The sequence below is a fragment of the Callionymus lyra genome, chromosome 10, assembly GCF_982586985.1.
Source record: "Callionymus lyra chromosome 10, fCalLyr1.hap1.1, whole genome shotgun sequence".
Classification (NCBI taxonomy): domain Eukaryota; kingdom Metazoa; phylum Chordata; class Actinopteri; order Syngnathiformes; family Callionymidae; genus Callionymus; species Callionymus lyra.
The window spans coordinates 22,066,906-22,088,498 of NC_141827.1; the positions used below are offsets into that span (position 1 = coordinate 22,066,906).

Here is a 21,593-nt window from a genome sequence, read left to right on the forward strand (position 1 = left end):
TCTTATGTTAAACTGAGGCCATATTAATTACATGTGGAAATCCACACTTTGACAGCAAATGATGAATAATAAATGTTTATTAGGCTCCTTGTTTAGCTACAAATAAAAACACATTTTAATTATACTATGACATACATCAAACAGACTAAACTAAATTATTTTATAGCTAAAGAAAAAACATCAAAAACCTGTCCTCTGCACCACGAAATGTATATTGTAAACACACTCATAACAAACAGACACAAAGACACTGCAAATAACAAATAATCTTTTTATTTTAAACTTGCAAATTTAAAAAGTGAAGAGCGTGGTTTGAACCGTCGAAACCCTGTGTCCTCGAAGTTAAAAAAAACATTGTGTGTTACCATGTGACCTAAGTGAGCTAATGATGAAGTGTGAAAGTTTACAATTACGTATTGCAACTATCATTGTCGCACTTTTAGCGCCCCGAAATCATATTGAGAGACAACGCTTCTGTTACTTTTGCGGCGTGAACGAGTTACAGAAACTTCACGTCACTGATGGGCTCTTCAAAAACTCAGGGTCATAGTCATGGTGTCAAAGCATAATAGACAGTGATTTCCTTTTCTGCTCCTTTGTCTTCAAAGTAGTATTCACTGTAATGTTGAGCCAGTTATTGTGTACTTTATGTGTCTCACTTGGACTCGGTCCTGGTCTCGACCCACTGCAGTCTTGATCGTGTCTCGGTCCAGGCTAGAGACCAGAGAAACTTAATCACAATATCTTCTGCTCGGTCTCACAGATTTCTTTGTGAAATTGTATTATGAGACTTTCTGCATTATTAACTTTGGCTTATTATGACGGTGCCCTGCAGCAATGAAGGCTCCTTGTGTGACAACTCTGGGAAGCAACTCGTCAAGATAGATCACAATCTAGCTAAATGATTATGAACTTTAATCACAGTCTTACAAATCAAATCATTTATCATATTCCAGCTACTCAAACACATCCATCTTTGTATTTGTCATGAGTCACAACACTCAACAGCACTTTTCACTTTTAAATATCACCTTAAGAAATAATTAATCTGCTGGCATTTGGATAAGAAATGTTACTATGACACTCTTTAAATATCAGGTCGGATAACAAAGGCCAGAACAAAAAAGTTTAATCTGGGAATAATATATTTCTTACAAATCACAATTGGGGAGACTGCTCTTGCAAAAACTTAAATTATACTATATTTAAACGTCAAGAGGCTCAATAAAGGTCTGAGGTAATAGAACCTAAATATTTAAAGGTCCCCGAATACAACTACAACCAACTCTATTTTAATTTTACATATTGTATTACATATTAAATCGTATTACATATTTCAAAATGTCAGGTTTGTTTAATTATACATAGTGGATCTCCATGCTTTGCTTTTTACAGTATACTTAAGGAAGCATTGTTTAAACAATTAATCATTTGTCATGTTAATATTTGCCAGAATTCTACATTCATGAGTAGTTCATGAGTATTTCAATATATAAAGCGACTATAACTACAGCGGTTCAACAGCTTTACTTATAATGGTAAACATCCTGAACAACATCTGGAACTATACCAAGAAAGAAAGCACTTTTATATAGGATGTGAACCCTCAATATAAATGACATTTATTCAGTGCAAATCTCATCAATTCTGGTGCGTCTAAAGGCTGGTACTATTATAAGAAGCACATTTCAGGGAATTACTTGGTAATTACCTGTCATTTTGTGGTTCTTTTGTCTCGGAATCTGTTCAGAGGACCAGCATAACTGCAAAGGATGTAGGAAAAAGTCTTCGAGATCGACTTTTGTTTCCCTGTGACAGTTCAGTTCAGACCTTGACCGGGTTTCCATGATGACGTCAACAGCGAGCACTAGCTTGTAATTTCAGCCGAAACAGAGATACCACAGTTATCATGAAGGCACACTGGCAAGATCATTAGTTTCCCCAGCTCTGCGCCAGATATCTGGAGCTGTGCGAGGGGTCTCTGTGAGCCGTGGATAATTAACGGTGCGTCAACTGTCCGTTTTGTTCTCTGTGCGAGGCGACATCTACTTTCACCCATTTCCTTACCAAACCGGTCTCCTTATTAAGCTTGACGTCAGCTTCCCCTAACTATGTCAGATGTGTCATATCTCGGTAACGGGAGCATGGATGACCATCCAGTTGGTGTTATTTCATAGCAGTTTAGACATGCCACATTTGAGTGTGATTAAATTGAGGGATTTCCCAAACAGTTTCAGTGTAAATGGGTACATTATAGTTTTACAAATGTATAAATACACAACTAAATGTATAAATAAATGTCTGAATAAATGTCAATATAAATAAATTACTTCTGATTTGATTTTTATTCTGTATATATGTACATTTATTTATAAATGTTGTCTTTTATTTATTTCATAATTTCGTTGGGTGTATGCAAATTAAATGGGTGGGTCTTAAGTCTTTCTGAAGCAGTGACAGACAAGAAAAGATACTAAAGCAATCGATGTCGATCTCGAAACTATCGCTCCTGCAGCAACTAGTCTATATCAACGCTGCTTGGAGAGTTGAAGAACCTACTATTATATGTTTACGCAATTATTTTATATTTTTATATTCATCTTATAGTGATGAAGCTATTTATATACTTTGACATTATCAACAATTAGAGACATTGTTATGAGAACATTGAATAAAAGGCTAACTCTCTTTTTTATTTTTGTTTAGACATTTTTTATATTCTAACACAATTGACACCAGTGACTTTATTCTGAAGAATGTACTGTCTTAGTATTTATACAAGCTGTTAGTCTTGAAGAGAGATATTACATTGTGGTTTGCTCACCCAGCTGTCCAGGAAATAAATAACTCATGTACTCTGATCACAAGAACAACGTAGGTAACAGGACACAAACATAAACGCAGTACAACCATTATACACAATACTTGCTGGACTTTGATTTAATCTAATTCAACATCTATATCAGCGCTGATCGTAGAGCATTAGCAATAGCATGTACACGTTTCATCTTCCTAGGATTATCCAAAGTAAATGGTGAAGCTAAGTGAACATAAGATGCTAATCAAGGCAGCGGTAGTTGATCCGATGACATTGCTGTAACTAATCACTGCTTTAGATTGATATTCGACCTGCCTTATTAATTTGCATACTGCCCAGGAAATGTCAAAATAAATAAATGAAAAAATGTATAAATACATTAATAAATGAAAGACGAAATGTTTATATATATGAATAAATACATGTTGAAATAACTAAATACATACACAATAATTAATTGTCTAAATAAATAAAAGTCAAAATGTATAAATAAATAAATGTGTATATTATATATATATATAATATATATATATACAGAAAAGCACCATTCTTTGACAAAAATGAAATCAGAAGTCATTTATGTATTTATTTATTTTGATATTTGATTTATATTTAAACATTTATTTATGGATATATACATTTAGTTATGTTTTTATACATATAGTTGTTTATTTATATTTGTGTCATTTATCATCCTTCATTGTAATATGTCTCTTCCAAGGACACAATTTGAGCAACTTGGACGAAAAATCATTTCGACTGCCAACCCACTGATTTAAGTGGACTTTAGGAAAGTTACAGACCATAAATGAAGTGTTTTAAGCCTCTTGGATTATTACACTTGTATCGTTGAACTCAAGAGTTTCACTGCGTTTCAGAGATAATGGTTCCATAATAAACTGTATTCTGATCGCAGAGAAATTCAGAATGTTTGATGACAACTGTTGTAGGTTTAATTTCTTAACTTTTGTGACTCGTTCAATACTTTGATTTCGGGCTATAAGTTGGAGACTGTTGTCTGTGCCGACATCATGCTTCATTCATTATTACAGCCCACAAGTCAACATTTGGACCGTGTCACCACAAAGTAGAGCTTTATTCTAATAAGGAGATACATTCTGTTGTGGTACTTTCTGGATGTAATTGAATTGTATCTTAAGCTTCTGTCTCATAAGCAACACAAAGCTGCCAGGAGAGCACTTAAGAAGCTGCACTCACATCCCCGAGTCAGGAGGCTTTAGCAGAAGCGCTCGCACTATCACGATAACACGGGTGGAATTTTTTTTTTTAATATTGCCCCTGCCACTAGTCCCAAAAGCAATCACGGCAAGTTCGCCACATTGGGCTGATGCTGAAGTCCAAATTGGATTATGGGCCACAAGCACTTTCATTTGCTTGTGGGGACCAAGACAAATGAAGCAGCATCTGCAACACTTGGCCGCCTCATGAGAGGAGAGGTAAAAACAATGAGTTTGACAGATCTGACAGCTCGAGTCTGCCGCTCCAACAGCCTCACGGTGGATCTCGCCCTCTTGAGGAGGCGTTAATAAAGCCAGCTGAGAAACAACAACGAACACATCCTGATTTGATCACCGCTAATTACCCAATTAGTGCTAATTAACCTCATTTAAAAGACACAATGTGAGTGTCTCAAAAAACCTGATAACGTCTATGCTGGCTTCATCAACAGCATCTTCAGTGCCACCTGTTGCACAACAAAGTAATCTCACACTTCACAGTTTGAATTAAGCTATATAAGAGAAAATAAATCCCATTGAATTATATATAATTGTATTTTGTATTTTGTCATTTGTCACATTTGGTTATTTGTCGCATTTCCAAGAAATAAAGCCTCACACACCCTTTATAGATTTTGCTACACAACATTTCCATTAAGAGGTATTTTCATACAGTAGTTGAGAAAGTGCTGGTCGTTCTAACACATTAACAAACTCTGAGTCAATACACTTTGACTGGACTTGATGTGCTCATAGAATAAAGTTATGGAAAATGCCACATCTGATTACATTCGGAAACTGGTAAAAGTAAATGAGAAAAACCCCAAAGTGTTGTTTGACCCGATAAATTCTCTTGTGTGTCCTGTTGCTCTAATCACCCCTGCCTTCTATGAAGCTGACAGCAATGCAATGTTGAGATTTTTCCCTGACAAAATTAAGTTGATCAAAGAGAAAATCCCTCCATTTTTGTTAAGAACCCCCGCTTTCACTGAGCCTGTCTCCAGCCTGCGGTCCTCCTTTAACCCTGTGACTCTGGCTGATATATCGGCACTGGTGACCAAGATGAAACCGTGCTCTTGCTCGTCTGACGACCTTTCGTGTAGGCTCTTTATTAAAGTGAATGATGTAGACATCTTAATACTTTTTTTTTTTGTGCAGGCTTACCCTTTAATTAAGTGGGGCTACTGTGATTGTCCCTTTGTTTTCTTGGCATTTCAAAGTATGTAGTTTAACTGTGTATTTTTTTTTGATTGTTAAAGCGCTTTATGACCCTGGTGTGAGAAAGTCGTTTATAAATAATGATTTGCTTACTTCCGATGTCACAAAGGGTTGAGAATCGCTGTCTTCACCTGGCCATTAGACCAAAAACCAAACGATGATGATTCATCTTACATTTCAATCCTCAAACAAAGCATGTATGTACATAAATCTTCCTTATTTACAGTAATAACATAATAACAATACTCTGCTTACAATGTTGTTAGTCTGAGAAAAACATTACATTTTTATATCATGTGCATCTTCCAATTAATAAACTACTTGCTATGGTCATGGTGACCTTTAACCTACCCCAACTACAACCAACATTTGGTGGAACGCACACTCACAGCTATGAAATTCCCAAAAATGGACAAGAAAGAATTATTTTTTATTTTATTATTTTAGGATTCTATAGTCTCACTGCCATCTTGTCTACACTTCAGCATGAATTTAATTTTCTTTCACTTGGTTTCTACTTGGTTTTGCGAGTGAGTTAAGAGCATTTGAATTAAATATCTAAAAAAATGATTCAAAAGGGTCACTCAGGCTATTATCATCAAATGTTGATTGATATAAGTGCTTTGTTTGTTTTGGTGCCAGCGATAACCACTTATATAAACAAAAACACATTTTTAAAACACATTTAATTTGATCCAAAGACTTATGAAGTATTTATTAAATCACATCCAGAAAAACAGAGTATCGCTCAGTTTCTTCCTACATATTCATTTACGTTTATAATAATAAAATTGCCTTACATGAGGACTTTGCAGTGACACTATACACCCCTAAAATCATGAGAAAGATCTAAAATCCTGCTGACATGACAGACCCTATTAAAGTTACGGAGCGTTACATTTGGAGGGGACAGACTGCTAACGCGAGTTTGACTCTGAGCAGAGACACGTAAAAGCTGCAAAACTGTAAGCAGATGACTCGCTTCTCTGATTTTCATGAGCTGATCCGACATATTTAGGCTGCAAGCTTCATACCTTTTAGAAAAATAAGCTTACCTTCTATAAATGTCATTAAAACTGCAGCAGTGTTAAAAAAAAAACTGCTCCGGGGGTATTCACAGCCTGACATTCATGCAGAAATAAACCCTAGATTAATCGCCCTGAGAGACACTTACACTTTACAAACATGAACGACAACTTAGGTTGCATATGTTAACTTGGCCACCAGTTATTATATGTAATTCTCTTCTTATGTCTGTAATCTCAAGGAATAATCTCTCCCCTAGTCATTTTCTACAAGTTAAAACATAACGACTGCTTTTTATTGAGCCAGACTCTAATTTTATAATGACTCCTGGGCTTTAGTAGCTCTGCTGCTTCAGTCCCTCCCCCGGGAACAGTAGAGTAAAGCCTTGTTTGCTGGTTTTATATAATTCAAGAAGCCTTTACTATATTTTTTATTCATTTGTCAATAAATGTAAATGCTGAGTAATCAATGGGAATCATATACTACTCAAGGACAACTTGAGTGAGTATACTTAAGCGTCGCTTCTGATTCAATAACACAGTTCTTCTGAGTTAATAATTGTATTTAATGTGGTTTTAAATAGCTCACTATAGTTGATCCGTTTCTTCACTTTATCTTTGACACTCTTCTACAATGAATGTGTCGATGTCTACATGCACAGATTGTTGATCCGCAGACAAAAGACCAACTTGTGGAATCAGATTAATGTGAATAATGTACCTGCGATCATAAGATACTTAATGTATTGCTCAAAATAAAGAAACCTCTGGCCAATCAATGAAGACGATGAATTGTGGAAAAAGAAAATACTTTCTACTGAACAATAACTTGGAAACATGAAATATTTTATAAAAATTAACCTACTAAGGTTCTCCACTGGGATCCACAATTATTTCCAGAACCTTTGAAATTATTATAATTTGGGCCAACGGTTTGGATTTTATGTGTCGGCAGAGTTTTATTCACCAACGATCATCCATCTTGTTCTTGTCCAGCTACTGTATGTCTCACTGCTTCCTTAACTCACTCTTGAGTATTTAAGGAAGCAAGTAATTTAAACACACTTTCTATTGTTCTTCGCCAAGAAGAACCTTATTGTATCCTCAGTGTCTGTAAAGCCTTACTCCCTAAACAGCTTGTTAGCATTCCATGTAACACCTTTGTTTGAATCATCACTTTACCTTGTGATTTAGAAGACATATTATTATCCTCCTGACATTAGCTTGTCCCTTGAATCCTTTTTAATTCTTTATTTACAATTCATGGTACATTATGAGAAGTTTAATAGTTAATTTTTTTCCATTTTTCCATTTTTTTCCATTTTTTTCCATCAGTCATCAATCCCAGAATACTCCCCCTCCAAGGGACTCATTGTATAAACAAAGCAGGGCAGCTGTCATTATGGACTTTGCTCTTGTAACCTCTTCAGAGTACTGTAAATGACTGTCATGACTACAAATTTAAAACATTCATTTTATATAAGATATGATGAGACGAGGCCATTAGTACCATGTGTTGGTCCCTATAAAAAATTCAGTTTTAAATATACCACTGCATCAGTCAATAAATGCGTCACTGCCAGCTCATATGTATCCGTGTCCTCTCCTAAGAGAAGCATGAATAACACATTTGAAGTCTAATGCACAGCCAGCTCTTGAACGGATGTTGCATATTGTAGCCTGTAGGCTGTGAAAATAACTCCTCCCTCAAGGCCACATGTAACTAAGAGGGCAAGAAAACAGCCAGAAGAATGTGAGCATTAATCAACCAGCCCAGAGCTTAACAAACTCTTCTAATTAAAGTCTTGTTCTTCAGACAGCTTACGAGACGAAGCGGTCCAGATTACATCAGGTGAGCCCATGTCTGCTCGTGCCGAATTTTGTTTCGATGTATATGAAGTATTTGTACTTCAGGCGAAAGGCGAGCGAACAAAAATACAGACTGGGATTGTACAACTGCAGCCCGAAGTGGTGGAATCTATTTCACCTGTAATATTCAAAAGGTCACAGACACAAAGATACTCTGCAGGGGAAACAGAAAATTGGATTTATATCAACGTGCCGTGTACTAAAACCCCCACCCCACCCCCCGAAGCGTCAGACTGAATAGCTGTGTCAGTCAATAACCAAAAATACACTAAATAATGTTTTCAACATGTAACTTTTCAGTGGAAATAAACAGTTGTGAAGGCGCAGCTAATGAGATATTCCAACATTGCAACTTCCACTTGTTTTTTTTACTGTAAGGCAAGATATAAAACTTTGTTAGTTACAATACTTATATTGTTATACTACTTAAATCCCTTGTCAGATTAGATTAGGTCATGCCTTTATATTTGTAGAGCTCTATGTACAGTATATACTGTATACTGGCTGAAGTACCCAGCATTGCCCTGGGGTTTTTTTTGGATACAAAACCAGAAAAACAAGGCAAAAGATAAATAAAGATAAAGGACATGTCATTTAGCTTTAAATATATTTTATTTTCGCTTTAACATGCTTGGACTTAAATGGGATGCTAGCGTAATTTTTCGGCTGATAGCGACAAATTCCCAAAAATGACGAAGCTGTTAAGGACAAAAACGTTGGATGACGTGAGACTTTGAAAAGACTAACTTGCTTAATATTTCATATTTATTATAAGAGAGCTCTGTTAATTTAGAAGAAAAATTCAGAATGAGATGAAGAAAATTCCTGCTATTGTACTAATATATAAAGAGAAGTTGTGTACAATGTACAGCGTTTTTTCGGCATTTTTTTTTTTATGAATAAGGCCAAAGAAAACAAAGACTCGTAGTCCAGACACAGCAGTTCATGACAGCCATTTTGAGTGCTGTAGGACCCTAGATATTTAGATATACGTCTATATATCTATTATTATGAATGCTAAGAAAATATATAAGATTCATAGATTTACTGAAATGTACAAAATGAATGTTTTTAATCCAGGCCAATATCATGGGTTAAAAAATAAAAGCAATATTTAGCATAGCTTGGCAAAGGTACATCTTATCGGGTCTGTAACAATAAGTTCTATATCCTGTTGGCTCATTTTTTGCTGCTGCTTCCATGCTTTCCATGTTATCTCAAATATGTCTGGCACGCTCGCAGCTGGTCTTTGCTTCCATCATTACCAGCACCATGTGTTTTATAGTCGATCCAGTCATAGATTCCAAAACGTTTTTTTTTTTCTGGATAAAGTGTATAGAGAATTACTCTTCCATTGTATTTTACTATCCCGGACATAGAACCTCTGTCATCAGTTAAATAAGAGAAATCCACTTGATTTTTTTTCTATATATTAATAAATAATCATAAAATATTGCCTATTATGACTCCATATGCACCCACATCCAAGCTTTTTCTTTTGAAGTACTCTCATTAGTACAAAGTATCTTTTCACAGCAAATATAATTACGTTCCTGCATGTCAAAGTCTCTTTGTCTCACTTATTTTTAAAGACGTTTTTCATTCAGGATCTGTCCGTGAAACATGGAGGCGAAGAAGATTTCAAAAGACTTCCGACAGTTTTTGACAATTTTTTGGTGGGCGAAAAAGTCCCTTTTGATCAAAGAAATATGGATATTTGAGCATCTATCCAAACATCATCTGGGCGCTGACCTGAATAAAGAAGCAGAAGAAGCTCCAGTAACTTAAGATTTTAGGTTAAAATATTTAATACACTTTTTTGAAATTCGTAGTCATGTGGCTGCAATAAAAAAGATAAATAAAACTTGAATCTCAGGTCACAGGGGCAACAACCCAAGGAAAGAAACCAAAGTATTCTCTCATGTCAGACAACTCAAGCTTTTAATGAAGATGTAGAACTACGAGATTAAATATCTCTTGTGGGCCCTGGGTCTGCCCAGTGGCCTCCTCCACTAACATATTTGCAGGATGGGCAATCCATGTCTCTTACAAGTGGACAGCGACTGCTTCTATTTTAGTTACAAGTGAGGAACAAAGACACATGGTGGCGCGGTTGTTAACACGATCACTTCACAGCAAGAAGGTTGACTTTCAGGTCAAGTTTGTATCTTCTCTCTGTTGCGTGGGTTTCCTCCCACAGTCCAACAACATAAAGAGGTTGATTGGAAACTTTTGTAAACTATCCATAGGAATGTCAGTGTGTGAATGGCTGTGTGTCTTTATGTGCCCTGTGACGGACTGGCGTCCTGTCCAGGGTGTCCCCCGCCTCTTCCCGCGACAAGCCTTTAATAATAGCATGTTGTTTAGCATTTCTGAACACCAATTTATATCTTCCCATTTACTTTCTAATGTCCAGGAATGAGCATGATTTTGACCTTTACATCATGTGCTGACCGTAGGTCACACATGAACAACTAAAGAAGCAGAGAAAGCTGAAGAAATAAAACTGACTTTTGACAGATAATAGTTCTTCTTAATTTCCCTGGCTCACTGTTACAGGGCTGTTAGAAAATATGATTTTGAATGTGTTCACTTCGGGAATACTTCATCCATAATGGTAGCACATTATTGAGCTCAGCTTGATGTGCCAGAGTCTTGTCAACTATTTTCCGTGTGATGTCTTAATGTCTTAATATTTCTTTGGTTTTTGAATTGAAAAGAATTGGCCAATAATAAGGGAGAAGATGGAATCAATCATATTTTTGTTCTGTGTCAAAGAAGGTTATAAAGCTCATGTGAAGGAATGTTCAGGTCCTAAATTACATAAAGTTTCTTGTTTGGAAAAGTATGCTGAGTATAGCAAGTATGATAGGAACAATGTTTTCTTGAAAAAATTGAAATGAAATTGTCCACCCAGGAAACAAACTATACTCATCATGCATAAATAAATGAAAAGTGAAGGTTTTTTTCTATCCTCTATAGAGATAAGAACATCGAGGTCTCGAGTAGAGTCAGTCAAGTGAAAGAAGATAAATGAACCAGCAAAAGGAGGTGAGATCGTTTCACCTGCAGCCCCTTCATTTGGGACATTCATTTCGAATTTAAAGCCTCATCCTTGATACATTTCAACCGTGATAACCGTGATGGATGCAAGAATGCTGCTGGTGGTTTCTAATGAATGTTGGGTTACCACTTCACAAGTAGCGGCGTGGACCCGTGCTGACAGGATCAGTAATGTCACTACATTATTAAATAGCTGTGCTGACTTCAATTTAATACAGAGACCTTTTCGCTGCTTTCCCCCCTTTTAAATTACCCCAAGCAAAAGGTCAGTCCAAGTTCAATTTCACTTGCGGCCTTTGAAAGCTTTGCCTATGTTGTACGCCGGTCCCTGTGGCAAACAGCGGCGAGACAGGTGTTAGAACCTCGACTTCCACTTTAAGTCCAGGACAATTGACTGACTGAAACACTGTGGCGGTCTGTACAACATCAAAAGAAATAAACACTAGCCTAAAAAAAATAAAATAAAGGGAAATGATTGAGATGAAGCTGAATAAAATGTGCTCCGTGAAAAGCAGCAGGATTCAATTTCTGTTGTCTTGCATCACACAGTGGACATAATAAAATTCTGTATCAACAGCTAAAACCCCACAGATGGAATTCCCCGAGGCGTAAACAGCGAGCGTGTGCTGGTTTGTTTTAATATATTGCTTCTTCTAAAGGGTGCCACATGGACGCATACAATATTACAGTCATTAGAGAAGAGGAGGACGCGATTCCTCACAGTGGAGTCCAGCCGAACACTGAACGACAAGTGCTGTAGATTCAAGCCATAAATTAACCACAAACTTGACGTAAAGTATAGACGTCTCCAGAATTAATGTGGCGTAAATGGATACTCTGTTGCGTTTTATCTTACTGACGACAAACCAAGTACCATCAGAACCATTTATCTAAAAAAAAATGGTTTGAATGATGCTTCGTGTTTTGATGATAGTGTCTTTTTCTTGCCGCTCCTTCACTTTAACTCAACTATTTCAACAAAGGTAAAATTTTGCACCAAACTTGATAACACTTTTTATTCCCTGTATGACCAGTGTCAAGGTCCAGTTCACTTTTCCAGACATGATTCTCATTGTTTTTCCTTTGAGGAACTCCGCCAGGACTTCCCCTTATCGCTGGTTCTGTTGGAGTTTTGTATGAACTGAATTTCTAGGCACAGCCAAAGTGAGGGTCTGCTACAGTTTGGTCCTCTCCTTTGTGCTGATGATTTGTTGACATTCCCTTTCTCATGCCAAGACAAACACATCTGGAGGGATTGGTCTGAGATCATGGCCCTCATGGTCGAAAAAGAGTGGAACTTCCTGTCCTGGTTGGAGGTCGAGATCAAGTATCTTTGGGTCTTTATCATATGTTGTGGTAAAGAAAAAGCTGAGACAAAAGTTAATTTACCGTTTCATTTATCCATGGTTTATCCAAACATTATTGGGTAGTTTCTCCACAGGTTTGGACTCTGCCTTAGTGATGTAGAGTTGCTTAAGTAAGCATGACTTGGGCACTTTTTTGAGGGTGGCTCTTTGATGCCTTTTATCAGTTAGTTTTACACTTTAGATGATGTGCCGCCGCAATAATAATCCAACTAGATCAAGATTAACTGGATGAGGTTTCTGGGGAATGGAAAGTCTGGGCCTCTTCGCTCCAGTAAAAGATGAATGGATGTGTGAGATGATAGATGATGATGTATGGATGGGTATTTTAAATCATGATTCATGCTAATCCCACCAGTATGCACCCAACCCTGTAATGCTTGCATGTTCTGACCAATGTCTCAAGCAAGGAAGTCCCCACAAAATGTATTTTAATTCATTTTTGGTTGTTAGAGGAAACCCGCAGCAAAATCCCTGCATATATAGGACTTAACTCATCCTTTAAGGTCAATATTAAGGACACCTTTTCTGATTTAAAGCCCTTCCTTTTTTGAACAGTCAAATCATTCCGTTTGAGATTAAAGGGCAAGTATAGTAATGTGAAAACCCAATTCTCTTCCTCTAAAACAGGCAGTTATTCCCTCATCATGACCATGTTTTGAAGTTATAACTTTATAACCCACAATGACAAACCTTGATGCTTGACCAATCACAGCAAGGTGGGCGTGGTTATGGTAAACGAGATGTAAAATGTAAATATTTCAATAAAAGACACATACTGATGAGTTCAATAGAGGTCCAACATCTATTTAAGACACAATTAAAACAACACACTATTTGTCCTTCAATCTCTGATTTCATGTCCAACAGAAACATCTTTAGAGCTATGTGAAACTTTTCCAAAAACATGTTCCTGCGTAAAAACCAAAAAGTTTGCCTGTAGTCCAGCATGCACAGAGAGTTTGGGGCGAAAACTGAAACTTACAAAGTCAGGGTTGAATTCAGGTGATGAAATCAGCCTGTTGGTTGTTTGGCTCTTTGTATCCAGACTAAAACAATTGGGCATTGTTTATTTAAACTTTTACTTTTATGCCTTCTATGGGCTGCTAATAATGTGGCCAGGTAAGAAAACAAAAACTGGAAAACTGTATTTATTTTCTAATCAATGTTTTCCTATCATACAATTTATTTTATTTAATCATTGTTCCATTTTGGTTTGTTATTTCAAAGTTTTTTCAAACATTTTGCATGAGACCTTGGCTCCTGCAGGGGGTTGTAGTGACGTATAGCTGTCTTTACTGCCACTTGTAGAAACAGTGTTTTAGTCATAACATGATGTGTACTTAGGTTGCTATGGTAAACTGAGGGGACAGGCACGCACTATACAAATAAATAATAATAAAATAAATAATAATAAAAAATGACTTACAGGCAGATTTTTTTCTTTTTGAACAAATCAAATTCTTAATTTAAATAATGAATGCATGATTTATTTTTGTTTAATAAAATTAAATATTTTAAATATTAGGTGCCAATTTTATGTGGGACTTTTCAACATAGGGAAATTGTTCCTTGGTTAAAAAAATGTAACACTTATAGTTCCAATTTCAGTTTTAATACACTTTGAGACATTTTCTTTTTTTTTAATCTTGAGAGCAAATGAACCAGACTGATACAAAATGTTCCAATTTCATGGAATATTGTGGTAAACTTCACATGTAAATAATATATGTTTGACTAAAGTTTGGACTTCAACACAAGGGTTAGGGTTAGTAAGAATAAAATGTGACTTGCTCTCATCTTAAGATTTGTTTTGGTTTCTTTCTTTTTTTTTTTAAACAGAAACAGAAGCAGCTTTTATTCCCAGAAACCCTCTGTTGAACCGGAAGATTTCGGAGTAAACAAAACCATAAATCCGAGTACCGCGGACCCACCTGCCGTTGAGCAAGGCCAGCAGCTCCCCGGCATGGTACAGGTCGTTGCGCGTGACCCTGCTGAAGCGGAAGGAGTTGAGGTTGCAGAAGGTCACCGCGGGGAAGTTCATCAGCGTGGCCGCCACCTCGTCCAGCTTGGTGACGTGCGGGTACTGGAAGTAGAACTGGACCCGGTCCACGCACACCAGCACCAGCACGCCCAGGGAGCCCAGGAAGAACAGGATCCACAGGCTCCTCTTGACGCACATCCGCTCGTAGGTGAACATGTGCGAGATGCCGTGCAGGGTGGACCTGCTGGCGAAAACTTCGATGGGCGCGGGTCGCTTGTAGTCCATGTCCTCGGAGTCCGCTTTCAGATCCATTATTTCCCCCTAGTTTGGAGTCTTGTTTTCCCCCACAGATGGATCGCTTTTTTATGGGGGTCTGCGAAGTTCACGCCCTGCTTAGTGGCTCATGCGTCAGAAGACGGTCCGGGATCCGGGATCAAAAACTCAAGACGTTAAAGTCAAGACCGGCGCACATGGACTGGGATTCCTTTCGCTGCCGGTCCACTTCTCTTAAGGATCCCCTGGATGGACTCGTCTAAAGAGATCCGGAAGATCCAAGTGGATCGCGCGCTGACGGAGGAGAAGAAGAAGCGAGAGGTTTTCTTTTTTCTTTCCCTCCTCACACCGGAGAGAACAGCTGCATCACTCGCTCAGATCGCAGCCTCCGCTCGCATCCCTCCATCCATCCATCCATCCGTCCGTCCGTCCTCAACAATGCAGCTAAACACTCCCGCTTGGATCCCACGGGTGGAGGCGTCAGTGGTGTGGGGGGGGGGGGTGGTGGGAGAGTGGGGTGGCACGCGAGTGAAAAGCGATACCCCGGGAGCTCGATGGATCCGGTCAGCTCGGAGGCGGGCGCGCTTGTGACTCTGCTGGATCAATCCCTCTTGCCTGGAGCTACAGGAGGAGATGACAGGACGGCGTGTTCAACAACCAGGACCAGGACCACCCCCCCACCCACCCAACACACACCCACTCACCAACCCCCCTACTGAGATGTCGCCAAATTCATAACATTAACTCCCCGATGGGCGTTTAAAAGCCATGTTGTTAAACCGTGACTCACTCTCACTGGGGCTCTTATTATTGCAGGAACTAGCCAGGAGCCAACTTCTGAAACAACATTTTTTTTAACAAGACTGTGCAGGTTAAACAGTTGGCAGAGGTCAGTACAAAAGGGGGCCGTCATTGGTTGACAGCTCATATAACAATTCATTCATTGACAACCGCTTTATCCCCGGAGACTGGAGCCTATCCCAGGGTCATAGGGCGAGAGGCTGGGGACACCCTGGACAGGATGCCAGTCTGTCGCAGGGCTCTAATATAACAATGGTAAAACGTATATATTGTTTTTAAACTAAAAAAAAACATTTTAGTAGTAGTGATCAGTTTATGAGGCTTCATGAATCAGCTGGTGATGCATCATGATACAGTTTGAAAGACCAATAGATGGCACTCTCAGTTACAATTACTCTGAATTTGTAGCTCAGAGACAAAGATTATAAAGCAGAGAGGGACATCTAGTGGCCTTTCAAAATAAGACACTGTATCGTGATACCTCATCTGCCGTTTCATGAAGCAAGTCTGCAGTTAAAGGTATAAAGCATGGACTGTCCTAAACATTACTACCCCCCGAGCTACGCCTACTATCCTTCGTTGTACTAGAGATATTAAAACGCTCTGACCACGTGACCACAACACTGCACTTAATAGATTAAGGTAGAGAAAACCCTTTTTTTTAAAAGGTATATTAATACAAACTTTCATTAGTTTGTCAACAATCAGTCGGAAACAGACAGATTTTTACATTATTTTAACAGAATAAATTGGATTAAACCAAGTTGTTATCGACCCCATCTTGTGGTAAATTTATGAAAGTACTTAATTTACTTGTTCGTTTTAAACTAAACATTTGCGGTTGTCACATAACAAGCCCGCCTTATTGCAGTTAAAATAGACAAACAAAAGATAGTCGTGTAATGCATTTGGTGTTTTCAACACAACAGAAAGAATATAATGAAATACACTTCAAGCGACATAAATAAATAAAAACAGACAAAATATAATACTAAACAGCAACAAAATGAGAGGTAAAATGCAGAACAATTACAGTCTATTTTTAGATTTGCTTAAAGGAAGCAAATATTTCTTTTTTCAATGATCTCTACCCAGTAGATGTTATAATCCTCTTGGATTCAAATGAGAACATGAATGGTTCATGTAGTTGATGCGTTTCGTCCTCATCATAACAAGCATCAGACTTGAGGGTGTCCAAGGTATTTTGGCCGTCATCCGCGTACATCCCAAACACACTGGGGAGGTCAATTTTGTTGATAAAAGTTTGGGTTTTACACCAGGTGACAGCCTCCTCCAAAGCCCTCAGAAGAACACTTTTAGAAAGAAATGTGCCTGATCGTGTCTCTGAACAAGATTCTTCTTGTGCTCCTCACCAAACCATTTGTTCTGCACCATTGTTTCCAGGGCCTCCTCTGACAACACCACAGGGGAAGGTTCTGGACGTGGACAGTATGCCAATGACTTACTATGTTGGCATTCATAAGTCAACATCCCACATGTACTGTATGTGTGTTGCAGGACCAGAAAAAAAAAAATTCTTCGATCAACACGTACTGTATACGTGACAAGTATCTATTCTTTCGGGAAGACAGAGGACAGTGAGATAGCCATGTTATGTGTTGTGTTACACATTATACTATTAAGAAAATGTCAAATCAAACAAAGACATATTGTACCTTTGTGCCTCACTGCTGTATGTCCCTGTATATGGTTGTCTTTTATACTTTCGCCTTTACATTTGCAGAATGGGAAAATATATACTTGGGCGCTGTGTTCCTCCTTATTTGGAATAACACCCCCAATCTGAAAATTGTTACGTGGGTCTAGATATTAAAAATACGAAAGTTAGTAAGGAAATATGGAAGTTAAATAATAAATATGATGGCTCACGAGGAAATTATAAAACGCCTTGAATAACGTTTTTTTATTCATTATTCAAATATTATTTACTTTTTTTAAAGCTTTTACATAAGCGCTTTGTGACCTTGGTTTAGAAAAGCCCTTTACAAATAACTATTACTTACATGAATACAGATGTTAGGTAATGCAATAAGAAATCATATTTATGTGCAGAAAACACATGGTTTGTAAACGGCGCGGTACAAATGAGAATTACTTACTTACCTACATAGGGTAAAAAATATTCTATATAAAATAGAAAATAATTACTGTTTATCACTACTATAAGACATTAAATTTTCAATTAAAGACATCGGTCAGTCATGCATGTCACATATTAAAAAAAAATGAAGGCCCTAAATGACCTCTATTGTTGAAGCAGAACATGAAGCAGTGGTATTTTTGACAAAATCTAGTCCCTAAATAAGACATGTATAACTTAGACAATATGTATTTATTTAATTTATTATGAAACATTTTCTGAAGTATCACTTGAATTACTTTTTTTGTACAAAGTTTGCGATCGTTCTTTAATCACCTTTTAAACACCAGGACCATTTCAAAATGCTTTGGCACTGACATCAGATAAAACCTAAACCAAACCAAAAAGTGATTTCAAGACACCAGGATTCATTCTTAAAAACAAAAGGGATGCTTATCCTTCAGGAAGAAAACGTGTTTGTAATTAATAATTCGTGGAAGTATGAATTAGTTTATTAAAACTAGATAGATATACTTTATTACTACATAATAAGTGGTGCTAAAGTTAAGGGGTAACTGTTGTGACCCTGGTTGTTAGAAAAGAGGTTTGTGGTGGAAACTGTGTTTTTTATAGCCAAGAAAATGTTGTGTAGTAGTCTGTAGCTGTATTTGTTGTGTTGCAGTGCGACATTGTCATGACAATGAGTCAAGTTTTTCCTTCGCGGAATCTCCTCGTGCATGACTCGCCTGCCCACATGTAGATACAGAAATGAGATACACAGTAATAACTGCATATCCAGGGCCACGTAAATCCCCCAACAAATCAGTTTTCTTCCACAGCAAAGTCTCTGTCGTTGACTGAAAGGAACAAGCAAATATGTCAGGGTGAGAGAGTGAGTCGAGCTCATAGCATGAAGGCAGATGTGTCGCAACAACGCCAGAAACAAATCTGTCATAGGAACACGATTGCCAAGAGGCGATGGGAGTTCACCCATGAAATTGTTCATAATGCATCCATAATTGCCTTTTGCCATAGAATTGACTGTGACATCGTGGCCGTCGTCGGTATCTCCTATTGATCGTGAGGATGATCAATGATCGGCACTTGTCCTGATGACGGTTCTGGACTCACATGCTGCCGCTCTGACGCACAAACTAGTTATCTAACCATAGCAGGTGCTTGGATTGATGCTCCATGGCTACACATGTGGCTCTTTAATGTTGTTTGGATTAAAAAAACAAAAAAAAAACACGTTTTGGCGTTTACATTAATCTGAGCATCATCCTCCCTAATAGGCCAATCATTCGACGGCTTTCTGAGGAGCTACAGCATCTCTGCACACTTTAATCACCTCCCGGATGAAAATATCAAAGTTGACTCATTTATATACAGAAAAATCGCTTTATAATCCTGCTGTGTAGCGTAGCATAATAGTCACAACAAAACCCTTATTTATACAAACATAATCAATTCACCTTCTGACATGTTTCTCATTTTTCATCCAAAATAAATATTTAGTTTAAAAACTCATTTGTGCTTAAATAGCCAAAACTAAGATTAATATTACAAAGGAAAATTTATTATTAGTATTTTCATACGTTATTACTTCATGTACAGTGATGCATATAGCCTACTTATACTGAATATACTTATTAATGATACATATATAGATATGAATTAGCCATTCAGTCATTATGATAAGTTTGACTCATTGTGTTTTATATAAATTACATACACTCCTTACACTATTCAGCAAAATAAAGTATATACATTTGTTTCAAGAATTTGTCATTTTGTTTCATTATTTGTAAATGTGTTATGATTCAGTCCAGCCACTAATATTATTGTTTCTGTTTTATTTATTTATTCCTTATTGATGGGTTTATTAAAAAGGGTGGCCAATATCTTTATTAAAATGTGAAATATTAATTGAATAAAATACATAGAACAAAGGAGTGTGTACATATTGTTATCCACTTGAACAGTTTAGTCGCTGTAGATCAATACATATAAAAACATTTTTCGTTCTATAGGACATACATCACAAAAACACGATTATTTATACTGACATCCTTTTGGCTTTTCTTTGGTTCCTTTTCAATTTTCATTTGGAATTGAGGACGAGTAATAGAATGTTCCTGCTGAATGAATCAAAGTCAGAGGTGTTTGTGAAAAATAAAAGCTTGCATTTACTGTCACAGTGTGAGAGACACATCATTTTCCGAGTCTGAACACCGAAGAGGAAAAGTAAAGGATGCTTAGCAGGCAATCATCGCTTTACAAACAAGCGCAAGAAGTGTCGAATAAACAATGTTTGGTTCGGAAACATTCATGTTTTCAAGCCGTTGTTGAACCAGATGCGTCACAAACCTCCCCTATCAGAGTGTGTGGTTTCTGCAATGCATCAAATCAGAAATGTCAGTGGTGGGCAGTGAGTCCCAGCTCAGGGCTTTAGGGGGTCACAAAGATGCTCCATCAAGGCTCAGTGTATTTACGTAACAGCCTCACAACATCTACTCATGGCTTCAGTTCCAGAAACCAAGAACAGGAAGCTGAGCTTGTAATACAGCCTCTGTCCAGCAGATTATCCATGATTGTGGTTCTCAGAAGTTTCTGTGGGACTCCAGTAAGTAATTGGTCTTTTAGAAAGTAGATTTTATTTGTGAGGGTCTTGTGAGTAGAGGTTCAGATGTTGCGAGAATCGGATCAGTGATAAATAACCTATGAAAGGGATTGTTCCAGAAGGGCAAAGCTCTCCAATTTCAGATCCATTCCCATCTGTGGTGCTGATGGAAGCAAGACCCCCCCCAAACCGACCCTTGTTGTCCAAGTCTTGGTCATGTTGGCAATACAGAGGTCAGCATCAGACAGTATTGAGTTGAAAACTCCTTGGCCACATTTTATTCAGCATCTTTTTATTGTTTGTTTTTTTAAGAAAGATTTTTAGATTGTGGTTTCTACCCGAATTTCCTCTTCCTACCATCTGTTTTGTTCCTCATTTTGTGACCAGCAGCACATTGCTGGAGGAAACACCTTTTAAACTTTCAGCAACATCATTAGTTCTTCACAGCGGTAAAGCTGGAGTATATTTTCCTTTTTTTGTGTGTTTCTGTTTTCCCTTTTTTCACCACCACATGTCCCTTTCTTTCAATTTTCTTCCCCTCCCTACTTCTAGTCGGTTTGTTTCTGCTGCGTCTCATTTGTTTTTTACAGTAAAGAGTGAGATATTGGACTTTTTCTATTAATCCATTTCATTTTTTAAATCCTTTTTTCTTCTTTTAAAAATTTTTAATTACTGCACCTGGGTCTGCCTTTTTAAAATCATCAATCGATTATTCTTTTATTATTGTCTGAACACTCTGAAGCAACAAAACATCAAATTTTAACTTTTTTCTTAGCATTTTCTGTTATGATATTTGAACAGTCATGAATTATGTACTTTTTCTGGACTACCTTGTGAGTCCAAGTGTCACGTGGCCATCAAATTGCTTCATAGTTCTGCTTACATTTAGAGAACTGAGAGACTTAAAAGGAATATAAAAGCCTTTATCTTGTTTAGTAAATAAATGTAAATTCAGTGAAACTGGCAAACAGAGATTTGGTTGACATTGCAGTTACAGTGACAGTAGAGGGAGCCAAAAACAATATTTTTAATCTCACATATTGAGGGTTTTAAATGTGCTGCATTTTAACAATTTTTTAAAATCTTTTTTCTGTTATTTGCAGATGCTTCTCCTTGAAAAAAAACAAAAAAACCTATAACCTTGAGGTCAATCATGACATGGGTGGAAATTAGCTGGTGGATGTTTTGTTTCTTCATTCCTAAAAATGATATATAT

The 21,593-nt window shown here is 37.4% G+C and overlaps 1 protein-coding gene across 1 annotated transcript in view; it reads right to left on the bottom strand.

The window, feature by feature from the left end:
* The window catches only part of asic1b (acid sensing ion channel subunit 1b), a 199,569-nt gene extending 184,342 nt beyond the window's left edge, over positions 1–15,227 (bottom strand). Inside the window, exon 1 of the mRNA XM_087801464.1 lies at positions 14,530–15,227. Coding sequence (XP_087657590.1) covers positions 14,530–14,891 — 362 coding nt within the window. The 5' untranslated portion in view covers positions 14,892–15,227. The remainder of the gene's footprint in view (positions 1–14,529) is intronic.
* Positions 15,228–21,593: the final 6,366 nt, after the last annotated feature.